A 14,774-nucleotide genomic window follows, 5' to 3' on the forward strand; every position below is an offset into this window, starting at 1 on the left:
GGGTACCACTCGCGATTGACTCATGGAGGGATGTGCGGGATTTACATCAACAGCCGGTGGCAAACCCCCCTGTCACTTTCTTCCATTTTTCTGCTTGATGACCCAATCCAGTTGATCTTCTTGATCCCAAAAGCCCACTGGCTGAATTCCCCAGTTATATAACAGCCCTCAGGTAATGGCAGTGCCTCTCTACTCGCGTGGAGAAATCACATCAAGAATGTCAATGCAGGCTCACCGTCCATATATAGAAAGCTCTAACCTGTGGAGTGTCAGAAGCCATCACTCTCAAAGCCATTTGCTTTCAATCATTGTGCGATTTGATGAATAATTTGAACAAACAAGCCAACTGTTGTTTGTTTTACTTTTTATGCAGAAATAGGAAGATTTAGAGAAAAGGAACATCATGTAAAAATAAATTACACTTCTTTCACTCAGCAAACAAGGTTGTATTGGATTTTATATACAAAGGCAAGGGGAGAGCAAATGCCTGTGTAAGAAAAAAACAGTTTTACATTCTGGCAGCGATTATTATTACAAACATGTTTAAGTCAGATCCTTGTTATTACCTCTCTTTAATTTTCCAAAGCGAGAAAAACTAAAATATATCTTACATTCTATGTATAATCCATGGATGTTTTTGTTACTTGGTGTAGCACAACCTTTACACAACTGCAACACAATCATTTTTCCTTTTGTGCTGAACGAATAATCACCTTAACTACAACACACATTTTCTTTTCTAAATTCATCACATTTCAGCTCTCTAAATCCCTTTTACTGTTAATTGTTGACCTGCATTAAATATTATATAAATGATTGTATCATTTTAGCTTATAGTACTAGTGAAGTTGCATTTTTCAGTATTCCCTGTTATTTTCATATGGCTTATTTGACAATAGCTGCACAAATATTAGTCAAAAATGATTAACTTAATGGTGTTATAGGCAACAATGTAATGTTACCTAACCGTTTGACAGATCAGATCCTTAAAACGAACAATGCATGTTGGCTCCTGTGATTTCCAAGTGAATATAAGCGAGGACTACACCTTTCTGATATTTGTATGCTGAGTAGCAGGGAACTGAAACAAACGGTTCTGTCTTACAAGCGTATTTGACCCGTCTCTGGGTGCTTCCTCACCAGCTTTTTAACCACGGATAAAAAAACGAGTGTCACACAAACCAAAAAACACTTGTCAGATCCATTGCAAGCTCCATTTAGATTTGCTGCATGGACCTCAGGTTGGGAGACACCTAGAAGACACCAGACAGATCACAAGGAAGTAAACACATGTCTCGTGGTTATGATACTTGAAGTTAGAAAATGAAACAAAGCGCTAGTAGCCAAACTGTTACTTACTTCAAAATCGGTGCCAGTGCATGCTTTGATATCCTCAGGAGTGAGCCCCTCCCATACTTCTATCAGAGTCAGGCCTTTTGTCTTATCCACATCAAACACGGCCTGGCGAACAGAAAAGGGGCAGAAATAGAGGGAGGGAGGCAAAGAAGAAACAAAGGATGACATGTTTAGAGGAAAAAGACGAGGGTGAGTATTGAGACCCAAAGACAAAATGGCGAGAATGAGTATATAGATGGGTTTGAACCCTATGATGTGTGGTCACCGGGGTCACAGAGGAGGACATGGGGGTCTCAATTATCAAAGCGTTCTAAAAGATATGACAACACCCTCCCGCATCACTTCAGTGTCAACCATAGACGACAAAGTAGCTGCAATTATTGGTTAAATTGTGTAAGTGTGCAAAAGAGTGGTCCTCAACTCAACATGAGGTTGGACCAGTAAAGAGCAATTACATTTTAATTGTGGTAATACTTTAAACATTCGAAACATAAAATAAATAAAAAACAGTTGGATTCACGAGCCCCATGCTGGCTTTTGAGTGCTGCGAGTGGTGCTGCAGTGGCTCCGTGATGTGGCACAAGAGAAGAGGGATGAAATAGTGAGAAGCATAGCTAGCATCGAGAAGGAAAGGAGGGGAGTCCATGTTAACTGAATTCAACCCTAAACATTTTTGTTGTTTTCTAAATAATTTGTTCTCCCAGTAAAATTCCTCCAACCTTTTGAGAAACTCTAAATATGTCAAGATTTACAATAACCTCAACTAAAAATACTACATTATTCCATGTTGCAGCAACACTTGGTAGAGGGTGAAGCATCTCTTTAGCGTCCATAGTTGACGGTCAATTATCATTCTCAATTCTGGTTTAAAAGTGGCATAGTGAGTTTCTGTTGAAACCTGTGATCCCTTTTATACGACAATTTGAAAAACAAGGAGTTGTGCATATGCTTTGTGAGGAGTTTTCCTGAATATAGACTCATTAACAAGCAATAATTGATAAATCTGAATCCGAGATGAGCTTGCACATGGTTTATGCACAAAACCGAGGGTGCACGATTCATAAATGAGCCCCCGGGAGCTTTCAACATCTCTAAGAGTAATGAAATATTTGTATATGGCAAAAGGCATTGCTCCTATAGGGGAGATGGAGGTGGAAACCCTTTAGTAAGTTTCCATGAAGAATCCTCCCAAACTTGTCATTTACACTGAAGGCCAAAGTGCCATAAATGCTGGAAATGTATCTAAAGAAAAACAAAGTAATGTTCAGTTTCCTGAAAAGTAGAAACAAAAATAAAATCAATCTGATACACTAATGCTTGTGAAGTACCTGTGGGGATCAGACCTGTTATTACCTCTTTAAGCCTTCTTTTAGAAGCCAAACTAATTAGTTGTATTCTATGAGCCATGTCTGTGTACAACATCAGCTCATCAACACAGTTTGAGACAAGACACTTTTGGGCAGAACAAACACATTTTGGTTTTGGGCTGGCTTCTCGTCTTGCTTGGATTCATGTGTGTGTACTGAATAATGTTTCTCAACACTGTAACTTTAGGTTAGTACGTTTTTTCCATTCTGCATAGTTGCTTAAAGATTGGGAAAGATTTTCAGCATAAAAATGACCGTTGATTTCTCAGGTACCTACATACTATCATACGTTGGATAATTGCCCATCTTAATAGTAGCAGTGTGTAGGATTTGCCCCTCCAGTCACCTCTCCTTTTCCAAGCGTGTTGGAAAACAACGGTGGCCTGCAGGTAACGTTTGAATGCGAAAGACTCTCTAGAGCCAGTGTTTGGTTTGTCTGTTCTGGGCTACTGTAGAAACAAGAAGCTGCAACATGGGGGACTCCGTGAAGAGGACTCGACGTGAAGGGCTCATTCTAAAGTAACAAAAACACAACAATTCTTAGTTTTAGGTGACTCTACACTAATGAACACATAGTTATGAAAATGATACTCAATTTATAACAATAAATCTCCCAATAATCCTCCACACTGCTCCTTTAAGATTGCCATGAATATCTGTGAACTGGTAGCATTATCAGATTCAATACTCAACACAAGTCTGAGATGAAGTTAGGTAGGTGTGCATACAGTTCCATATACAATAGCCCTTTGAATTAAATCCTGAGCCATATCATTATACCTACTGATGCAAAAACTACTCTGAGCTGAGCTGGTTCCTATTGCTTTTCTCAGCAGGGACCGACGGACTAAGCCACAGTCACATCCAGCCAAAGCCTGTCAGGACTTTCAGCTCATTAGAACCACACAGACACACACAGTGACAGGGCAGGAGGCAGATATCTCACTCCAATATAGCAAGACAGATGGAATGTCACAAGGAGCAAGGGTCTATGGATAACACAGGCACTGACATGCATCTCTAATCGTGACACGCGTCTCAAGTGATTAAGGAAAATAAAGATGTCCCAGAGGTGCTGAATATAGGAAGAACAGCAGTGTGATAATACGGCAGGTGCTATGTAATTAATGTGAGCTCACAGTTTGACGTTTTTCTGCTTTAAAATAAACAGGACCAAAAATAATTGGCCGAGTAAATGATAAAAGGGCGAACCATCCGATATCCACACTTTTTCTATTGAAAAAAAAACTGTGCCTCCATTTGCAAAGCAGCCTTTTTGTAGTGAAAGTATTGAGTCACCTTTCTTCACAATCTTCAGAGTCACCACCATCATTAACCAGATTGATGCAAGTTAGTCATTAAGAAGCTGATAGTCTATCCCATGTGCTGTCTGCCGTGAAGTAGGCTGAATGTCATGGAACAACAATAAGCCACCATCATTCAGCCCACCTTGTGCGCGAGACAAATGTGAATATGACAATATGACAAAGAGATGGGAGTAAAAATTAGCAATTTCAAAAAGGTTCAAAAGCTCTTCCAGTGTCCTGTCAAAGCATTACAGCAATTACAAGGAGCAAGTTTTGAGATGTGTTCAGACAAAAACAGTAGGACATTCAAATTATTTTAATTTGGTTTTTACAGTTTTAACTGCTGTCATTGGGCTCTGCCGTCATCATGAAAAACGCCACAGGTTACACATTTCTTTGCCTATTATGATGATTGAATAATTCAGTAGTCGTTCTGCTTCATCTGTGAATGAATGGGCAATTGTTTTTTTGTATTTTTTATTTTAAACCACAGATAATTCCCTAAATAACTGTTGAGAGGGGAAAATACTGAGGAACTTAGCATAAAAACCATCTTCATAGTAGTGATTGGAGCACCAGGGGCCACGGGAGTGATGAGATTCACTCACTGCAGATATGATGAACACGAAAGTGATCCCAATCCATCATTTCAAAGACAATGCTGCAAGTGAGCCCGCTTATGAACAGGGGAACAGTGGTTAAGAGAATAGAAATGGCAACATAGTGTATAAAATAGTCTGAACCATATAGAGAGGCAGCAGAGACTCTGCCTGAGGCAACAGGCTTCATATCACCCTGGGTCTTCAAATCGCAGCAACACTATTTAGGACTACACTTGGATTACCATCTCCTCTGGCCACCGAGAGCCAAGGATGATGCTGTGTTGCTGAGAATGTATTGTGTGTCAGCATCTGTTCATGAATTTGAGTGGAGGATGAAGAATATGTTCTGGCAGGTTTTGCAGCCCCCAGTTTCTGCTCTCATTTTAAAAACAAATTGGAGCAGGGATTTTAATTATGTGAGATAGCAAACAGTAAAAAATGAATTTAGGATAACCATAATCAGGCTTAATAAAGACATTGTTCGCCACCTGGTTTATAGTCCCTCATGGTTTACTACTGGGAGCTTTTTTGTGGTGATCACCACAATAATAATGTTCTCACACCTCACAAGTCATTTTATAAACAGTGTTTTGGGCTAATAAAAGAACAAAAAGCTCAAATGTTAGGCTGGTGTGCTCTTGTATTCTAGTCATATGACCATAAATTGCTAAATAAAAAGGTTCCACTTGACTTTATTTATTAAGCCTTAGTTGATTTTGTGTCAACATCTTTAATAAGTTTTTAATGGCCCACCACATCCTGTGAGATTAATAACAATTGTGTGTGTTACGAAAGTCCCGGCAATATCCTCACTGACGTTTCAGCATGGGGCCTTAGATATTTGCAAATGGTTAATTTTTATTGATCACCATTTACTGGCAATCACAGATAATTGTTTTTCCCCTTTATTATTGTCACAGAGCTACACGTAGCAGAGGACGCTGTTGTTCTACTTTAAGATGTATCACTGGTTAAACAGTTCCACATAGACTCCAAAAATGATGTCATAGATTAGTTGAATCCCACTGGCAATATGGAAGGAAATAATTTCCTCTCATGAAACTGATCTGTGTCTGTTTTTCAAGCGTGAAAGCGAGTTTGAAGAGCTATGCTGTCTTTCATGTTTCACCTTGCTTTATAGAAATCAACTGAAAAAAGGGGAAACACCCTTCAAAAAAACCTCATATCATCTACAAATATTGTATAAATCTATGATCAAATCGCTATGTATGGAGTAAAATCTAAAAGTCAGTGTAGTTGTGTGTTAATCCCTGTAAGTCGCTTTGGATAAAGCGTCTGCTAAATGACTGTAATGTAATGTAATGTAATGATCAAATCGCTATGTATGGAGTAAAATCTAAAAGTCAGTGTAGTTGTGTGTTAATCCCCAAATTTCTCTAGTTTCATCATCTCAGGTGCACTCGTGCACACAGCATAATGACACTGATCATCCCTCTAGTTGAGGACAATAAACATTTGTTTTAATAGATAAATGCTCCGAACAGCACTGTGCTCTGCGCCAAACTCATTATTATTCAACAGGTAAGGTTCAGTACTTGTTCAATCCAATTTGAATAATGCTCTCCATTTCGGAGTAACTCAAAACAACTGCATGTGTCACAGTCAGAGCTTTCGGCGTAGCCTGTTACCTGCCTGCCTGCCGTCACTGCAGTGAAAAACAACTCATCGCTAAAAGAAAGAAAAGAAGTTAATAAAGTTGGTTCACGGTTACGACTAGGTACTGGAAGACTCCCTGCGTGTAAATCTTAGTGTGAATGTTGTTTTTTCATTAACCTATTTCAATCAATAACACGTAACGTATTCATACTGTACATGCACTCCAAGGTCTAGAGAGTTCTTACATGGTCTCAGTCACACCAGTTGAGCTACAGTGTGTTTTCATACATTATGCGGGAGCCCCCCGCAAATAGGAAATACTTGTTATGCAAACTTCACTCAGACACAATATTAGAGAGAAGAAGCATCTAGAAAGGAGGCTTGAGGAAAATAATGTTTGTGATTAGTAATGTATAAGCACTTTGAGTGGTCGGAAGCACTATCCATTTACCATTCACACCAGTCTGACCAAATGGATGTGGATTCAAACTTCGCATTTTCTTCATCTTTTTTTTTTTTTATAGCTTGTATTGCAACACACATGACATCAAAAGGATATATGGTTAAATAAAGGATGAGGGGTATGATATGTAGTAACTATGTGTTAATAGAGATGGCAGGAATTGAGAAAAGAAAAATTATAGAATGTAAAATTTGAGTCATTACCAAGAAAGTATAAAGCTGGGGATGCAACAAGAGAGGAGAGTTCTAATGGATATAGAGGGGGTGAAAACAGCAGGAGATGAAATGAGGAAGGTGAGGAGGAGGAGGAGGAGGTCGTACAAGTGCTAGTAGGGCAGTAGAAAGAGCTTTAACCTTTATAAATATTGACAGAATTCTGCTCTCTGAGAAATGTTGCGCAATCACAACAAAAGCCCAGCCGAGCAGGAGAGAACAGACGGGATAGAAAACAAAAGCCATGGACACGCTGTCTGACTTTGCCCCTGACAGGTCATGTTTTCAATGAGCGAGTTCCAAAGGCAACGAACACCAGAGGCTCAAAGGCAACTCACTGCAGTACAATATGACACTGCATCAGCACTAAGCTCTACTAGCTCCTGAAACCTCTCTCTAGACCATTTTTCTTTCTTACCTCCCCCACACAATTTTTTTTTTTACGAATTAGCATTTATTCCTCCTCCTTCAAACTTCCCTGAGTCTCACTAACTTCCTACCTGCCATCTTTGCTGCTCTTAATTTTCTTTCAACCTTGTACTTTAGCTTACTGTCTGCTTATTTCCCCATCAACAGACAATTCCACCCTTTGGCCATCATAAGCACTATTCTAACAAGATAAATGATACCTGTAACTTGAATGTTGGCCATTACAGCTGGATGGGATGCGAGTGATGACATAACTTTCAAATAATGTTCATGCCGCTCTCCCCCATCACCATATGTGCTACCAAGTATGACGACATATTGCTGTAAATGGCTGCATCCAAATGTTTTCACCTTCTTCCGTCACAGGATCTGATGGAATTCATAAAACAGAAAGCAGAAAGGGAGCGCTTCACATACAAATGAGGAAGATGGAGATTTGCCTTCAGGCTAAGCTCTACTTGCTAGTCTGTCCCTAACTCTCACGCAACACCGAAAGGGTGGGTCCACAAAGACTATCCAACCAAATCCAGAATCCCAGGATCAATCTTTTCCTCTCGTGTCAGTGTGGAGCTTCTTTATCACCTGAATGAACACCTCCACAGACGGCACATGGGATGCTTCAGGGTTTTTTTCTCAAAATGAACCCACCAAAAAATAAAAGAGAGAGTCCAAAACATATAAATCTGCAGATTAGCTATGACTACAATTATTGCAATAGCATTAACAACATTAGAAGCCGGGCCCTGAGGCAGGAATGGGAGTATCAACATAATACATAATAAAGGGAAACCCAACCCCTAACCATGAAAATTAAAAAACCATAACAAAATCAATAAGAAGCTTCCTTCCTCAAATCAACAGATTTAATTAATGTTAATCGAATAAGAAATGTTAATATAAATAAACTACTTACACAAAATCCTCCCATATTTATGTACTTATGTATATATTTACATATATATACACACACACACATACACATATATATATATATACACACACACATACACATATATATATATATACACACATACACACACACACACATATATACATATATATATATATATATATATATATATAAATTAAACAAACAAATAAAGATACCTTTTCTGTGATGATCCGATCCACACACTGCTTTCCAGTTAAAGGCAGGCTGCATTTGTCTAATATCTTGTGTTTTCCTCCCTGAAAGACAAAGGGTAGTTGATTAAATAAAAAGCTTAATTAGGGGTCAGCAACCTTCAGACTGTGTTAATACTTCCAGGGACGCAGCTTCAGTTTCAATCTTTCCAAGGATGCAGCTGGTTATGTACACTCATCCTATCCCCATAGGATGTACAGAACATATTCTAGATGAGTCTGTTTCAGTTTCCCCAACAGTCTCCTTGAAGAAAAGGCACTCTTTAAAATGCCTCTGACACTGCCTGAGAAGCAGACATCATACATCAATCCCTCCCCCCCATTCCTCATAATGAATGAGATGAGACTTCAGGGCAGTAAATTTATGCTCACCTACTGCACCATCTGGAATAAAGCTGGGCGCCAGACAGGCCCCCATTAGCAAAAAACAGCATGCTACTCTGAATGCAGAATGTTACGTTGAACTTGCATCATATAGGTTTGGACTTTCCAAAAGTAAACCAGTTCAGTTTGAGTGCATACTGCAATTGTCGAAGGCCCTGTGGGGTTACTCATCCCCTCCTACAGAACCAGTCTAACTAATCAGCTGTACCCAATACACTGAGTCCTATTCTGGACTATTCAAATGAGTCGAAGACAAACAAACAGGACACGGTTTGTGTGCAAAACCTCATCGGGATGAGGTGGCGCTCTCTGGTGAAGAGGCATTAAGCAATCCATTAACGGAATTATCTCTAATCAGTCATAAAACTCATTACTGTAGGAAGCAGAGGCAAGGTGCGCTGGTGGGTCGTACGAACATGGGAAAAGAAATTTGCTAATTTAATTGGACTTATATAAGTAAATAAGTCTTTTGGGCTAATTTGTAAAAGCAATGCTGGTTCAAACCAGTATGGTAAAAGCACACACACACACACACACACACACACACACACACACACACACACACACACACACACACACACACACACACACACACACACACACACACACACACACACACACACACACACACACACACACACACACACTCACCTTAGCTGAGTGCTCCATTGTGACCACCACCTTGGTTCCAGCGCTAGCCACCAAATCCATGGCTCCTCCCATTCCCTTCACCATCTTACCCTAAGAATGGAAGATAAAAATGGATTAAGGTTTTATTTCTTTAAGGGAGACAAGACAACATAAACACCTTACAATGTAACCCAATCAAATCTAAAACGACCATTAAAATGGCCTTAACAATGACCATAAAGCTCAATAAACCAAAATGTTATCAAAATAACAATAAACCAAAACAGTCATTTAGAAGGGGGGAAAGAAATAACAACAATAAGTTATCTCTTCCAGTGCCCTGTTTCAGGTAGAAAACCCCAAAACAACTCCCGCTATATAAAAAATAAATAATAGTTACTAAGCTGATATGCCGCTCTGTGTCTCCAAAGCTTGAATATCTTCTAAGATTTGTGCCTGGTAAAGGATAATTTCATCCCTACACTGTTAAGACCCCAAAAAACTTTACAGACTGAGACGGAGAGCAGCTAACTAAAAAACAAGGAATCGCTGAAGCTGTGTCTGTCCATGCATATCTCTAGAACCATCAATCTACTTCACGGTTGGAGGATGTATTGCTGTTCACGTTCAATATTAATAAGCTTTGAATAAACAGTCATTGGCACTCTGTACAGCAGTGGGGGCGTGGCTTAGGGGAACTGCGCCCTTTGCAGCCAAAATATGCAGTTTGGTGCAGCAGTATGTAAGATTAAATAGTAAGACAAAAATATTCCCACACCCACACAAATTAACTCAAACAAGCACACATTCACTCATGACTGAGCTCAATAATAAAAACATTCACCGTCTTTGTATTGAGACACCGGCAGAAATGTCTGATATAACCGATATCTGAAAACCTGAACTAATTAAACCAAAGCAATCTGCATGTATAGATACCACTGGTGGTGAGTTTTAAATTTGGTGAACCAAACCTTTACTTGTAGGAGCAATGTGATCAAAACTAATGGTTATTGTTGCAATAATTAGTAATAATTGTTGCACCAAGATGAAGCAGCAACAGGACTCCAGTGTTTAATATTGGGATGAATTTAGTACCAAGTTATTTGGCGTTTCTGATTAAAGGCGTTCACATTTGCAACGTTAAAAAAAGATAGCTTACACAGAAATAATTGAATAAATACAGGACACAGTTTTGAAAAATGCGATCATAGGCCACAGTTTCTTTCACAGATCATTATCGCAAAAATCCACAAGTATCCAGCGACCACCGTCTCTTATTTAGGCAGATAAAATGAATGACATTGCACAGACATGTGAGCAAAGCAATGTGCAAGCAGCAAAGCATCTGCATTGAAACTTCAGGAGGCATCGCTTCAATACAACAGCCAGTGTTCCTTTTTTCATCATTTTTTAATGAGTTGCTTAGATAATATGGTTAAACTACGGGCTTTAAACCATGTCTGAATGCTGATATGTGCACTAAATGTTTTGTCCAAAAAAAAAAAGAAATCATCAAAAATGTGAAATTTGAAATCACAGTCTGTGAGTGAAGAAAGATCTCTGGAAACAAAGCAATCTGAAAGATCATCACAGCAACAGGATTGCCAGCCGGGTGAAAAATTGTCTTCTAGTCCCTCGTTGTTCCCAATACAGAGGGTTTCCAAATAAGGAAGGCTGACATGCAGATATTGCCACAGGGTGACGGCTGTGTAACTAGATTAAAATCCCATTTGCGCATCAATCATGTGAAGAGCCTGCTTTGCTCTCTCCTCGATAACCAGCGGATATATATGTATATACGCAAGTACAGTAGGGATACTGTCTGCCTCCAGGGAGGCCAGCTGGGTGGAGAAGATATCAACAGAGAGCGGAAGGAGGGTTGGGAGAAGGGAGGATGGGGGGGAAGATGGGGAAAGCATAGATTGAGGATATAGGAGAGCCTGCATTTTAATTTCATATACATAACAGTATTATCTTATAGAACGCCAACGCAGAGTGGCTTAACATGACATCCTTAACTAAAAGAACACCAAAATCTATGATTAAAACAGGGTCCATTTTGACTTTTAACCTTCAAACACACCGATTTAACACACGGTGCATCTTAAGATGATACTCCAAAAGGAAACAGTGTCCTTTTTCAAATGATCAATGTTAATGTACTTTCTGACAGTCAAAGAGCTGGCGGATGTGTGCAGAGGGGGATAACACTGTCTGATCTGGTGGGAGCAAGTCTGGATTTACGGCCGCTAATGTACTCCACCTAGCAACTTAGCTATAGTTCATCAAAGTCGACATCTGCTTTTAAAATTACACGCCCATCATGAAATACTACTCAGGGTATGAGCAATAAAAGAGTCAAAACAAAAATGAGCATTTCAGGTAAATTACAAAATGATCTTGTTTTGCTTTGGGGGCAATCAAACGTTACCACAGTTTTCTATAAAAAAAATAGAATTGGTTCTGTCTTTCTGGCTACAGAAAATGCAGACATCAAATGACTGGAATTGTTATGGGCCATTCATTTTTGAATGAATGCAAGCTTTGAAATGAAATTATGTAGCCACAGTGCCTGTGATGCATCGCAGTGACAGCAGCCAAGCATGCAGGAACAACAGTTCAGCTCGTCTGTGTGCATGTGGTCAAATGTCTCCCTAATGCCTATGACCTTGTTCTATAGAAAACACTATAAGAAAATAACATTGCTCACTGAGTATTGTCCATGACCTATATTACTAGGAGGATTGGCATTCACTTGCCTCTGATTAATGGCTTTGCATGTGGTTACCCAAGGCTTTGATCTGACCCGCCGCATGCAGCAAAACAAAATTTATGAAACGGTGCAATGGGATAAACTAACAACCTGTTTCATCCAGCTCAAATACTTGATTTTATTCAATAAAATCAAGCCTTGGGGATCTATTGGCAGAGATGGAATATCAATATGCATGTTTTCTTCAGTGAATCTGTTGTGAGTGTCTGTCAGAAAACAACAACAAAATAAATGCTATATGGACACCCTGCCTTAAAGGCAAACGTAACATGCAAGAAGGCACTAAAACGGAACGAATAGATTGTCTGTGCAATATCCACAGAAAGAAACATCCTCTGTCTACGTCGCCTGGATGATTTAGCCATTTAATTAGCACAGCTTTGATCATATTAACCTTGCTGGTCTGACTGAAGCCCCACAGGCTCACCACTCCAATTAGGTCCATTTGCCTGCTGTAATGTTAGCACCATGGGGAAAAGATGTGACTATTGTTCAACTGCTGAATTTATGGGTACAACAGTCCACAAAAAGCACAGTTTGGGTTTGGTACAGTAGGAAAGTGTTTATTTTGTCAAAGATGACCTTTTCATTGGCTTATGAACTATCTCTTTGAAATGAAACCTTGCCAAAGGGATATACAGTATCCTAGACATATGCTAATTAGATTAGCGTTAGAGAACATCAATTCATATAATGGCTTTAAAAGTCAAAGATAATGTGGGGGACTGCAAGAGACAGTCTCAGTGGTGCAGAATCCAGATAAGACACTTTAAAAAAAGACACACACATCCAGAGTCCAATAGAGGGGATGCTTCATTAAAGAAACATCAAGCAGAATTAAAACAGATCAATCGGCACACCAGGTTTCCAGTAAGAAGGATAAGAACAGAGTCCCCATCTTTATTACCCATAATGCATTAGCATACAAGCACACATGACTTGATTCACACCTGATGCAAATAGTCAATCAAATACAAAATATTAATAATGAGTAAATTAAATACATTGTATATGAAATATATGCACCAGTATATCAAGGCTACATATATGATATATAAAAAGTACAAAGAGGTACTTAAAGATGATGATGGTATTTACTGGTTATTCCTGTATATACCATCATCATCTTTAAGTACCTCTTTGTACTTTGTCATTATGAAACTCTACATCTGTCCAGGAATGCGGGGCAACAGGTGTAGCAATTCAGAGTCTGACATTCTTTTCAAAGCGACCTTGGCACACAAACGTGCCTACATTCTCTACTCTGAGAGGGAACATTTAGAAAACAAAATTTCTGTTCCCTTTTCATCTATTTTCAGTCAAAGTATTGATAAAAGTTTTTTTGGATTGGTGTTCCAAAATATAATGCTGTGGCACGAATGCATGAGGAAAGCATCAAGGGAAACATACTTTGAGTAGCACTGTATTTGTTGTTATACAGTGCTAGTATACATGGCGTTACCATGACAACAGAATATGATTTGCTCATTTGTTGTGCAAGTGTTCACTTTTCAGTCTGTGGCAGAAACAACACGGGAAATGACCCCCTTCACAATCCCAAAGTTCCCACTTACCAACTGGCTTCATTCCTCTCCCCCGTAAATTCTCTGACAATCTCCGCTGTTTGATACAAATGTCTCTCTATTTAATAACATAGCGACAGACCGCCACAAGCCTTCGTTACCCAGACAACTAATGACAAGAATCAGAGGGAGAGACGGGACTGACAATAAGACAATGGACAACGCGTACAAATAAACTGGATAACATAACATTTTACAGTGTACGACTGGTGAACTCAGCGTAATCTAGACTATTCATATACATGGGAGCGCAAAAACTGAAACTTTAAAAATGTACATAAACAAGACACTGAGAGCTTGGTATGTATGACAACTTATAAAAGGGACAGTGTGTAAGTTTTAGTGGTATCTAGTGGTTTGTGTCAGGTTGCAACCAACTTAATACCCCTCAGCTCAGCCCCTCCCTTACCTAGCGTGTGGGAGAACTATGGTGGCCTACCGGTAGGGAAATGTATCTTTAGGATTTTAGTACAAGTAGGGACTACTCTCATCAATACTCGGTTCTTCTACATGACTATGTCAAAAACGATATATACGATTTTAAATACAAATAAATTCAGAACAGAATAAGAGCTATTAGAGTTATGTTTACAAGCGCAAAGTCACTATACAAAGTCATTAGTATCTCACTGGAAGTAAATGTCAAATGTCAAAAAAGAAATAACATTTCTGATTGAAGTTCATAAAGAATGTAGAACACAGTAACAGTCATTCCTACTGTCTTCTGTACACCTGGCTGCTCTGTCAGCTGGCAGAGAAGTTTACAAAAAAAAGCTTTTGGCCGTTTGTTCATGCTGTGCTTGTGTAAACGTAGCGGCGGTGGCCGACTGAGTTAGGTTTCACTTTTATTTTATCTGGGTTTTTTTTTATTTTACGTACAGTAACAAGCGTAGTTGCCGTCAACT

The 14,774-nt window shown here is 39.2% G+C and overlaps 1 protein-coding gene across 1 annotated transcript in view; it reads right to left on the reverse strand.

Moving 5' to 3' along the window:
* Positions 1-439: 439 nt before the first annotated feature.
* Positions 440-14,774, reverse strand: part of oxct1a (3-oxoacid CoA transferase 1a) — a 41,852-nt gene continuing 27,517 nt past the window's right edge. The window contains exons 14-17 of the mRNA XM_054610651.1: positions 9,532-9,621; positions 8,461-8,541; positions 1,360-1,461; positions 440-1,253 (exon numbers count right to left, since the gene is read on the reverse strand). Of these exons, the coding sequence (XP_054466626.1) occupies positions 1,218-1,253; positions 1,360-1,461; positions 8,461-8,541; positions 9,532-9,621 (309 nt within the window). The 3' untranslated portion in view covers positions 440-1,217. The remainder of the gene's footprint in view (positions 1,254-1,359; positions 1,462-8,460; positions 8,542-9,531; positions 9,622-14,774) is intronic.

The sequence above is a fragment of the Anoplopoma fimbria genome, chromosome 13 (assembly GCF_027596085.1).
Source record: "Anoplopoma fimbria isolate UVic2021 breed Golden Eagle Sablefish chromosome 13, Afim_UVic_2022, whole genome shotgun sequence".
NCBI classification, from domain to species: domain Eukaryota; kingdom Metazoa; phylum Chordata; class Actinopteri; order Perciformes; family Anoplopomatidae; genus Anoplopoma; species Anoplopoma fimbria.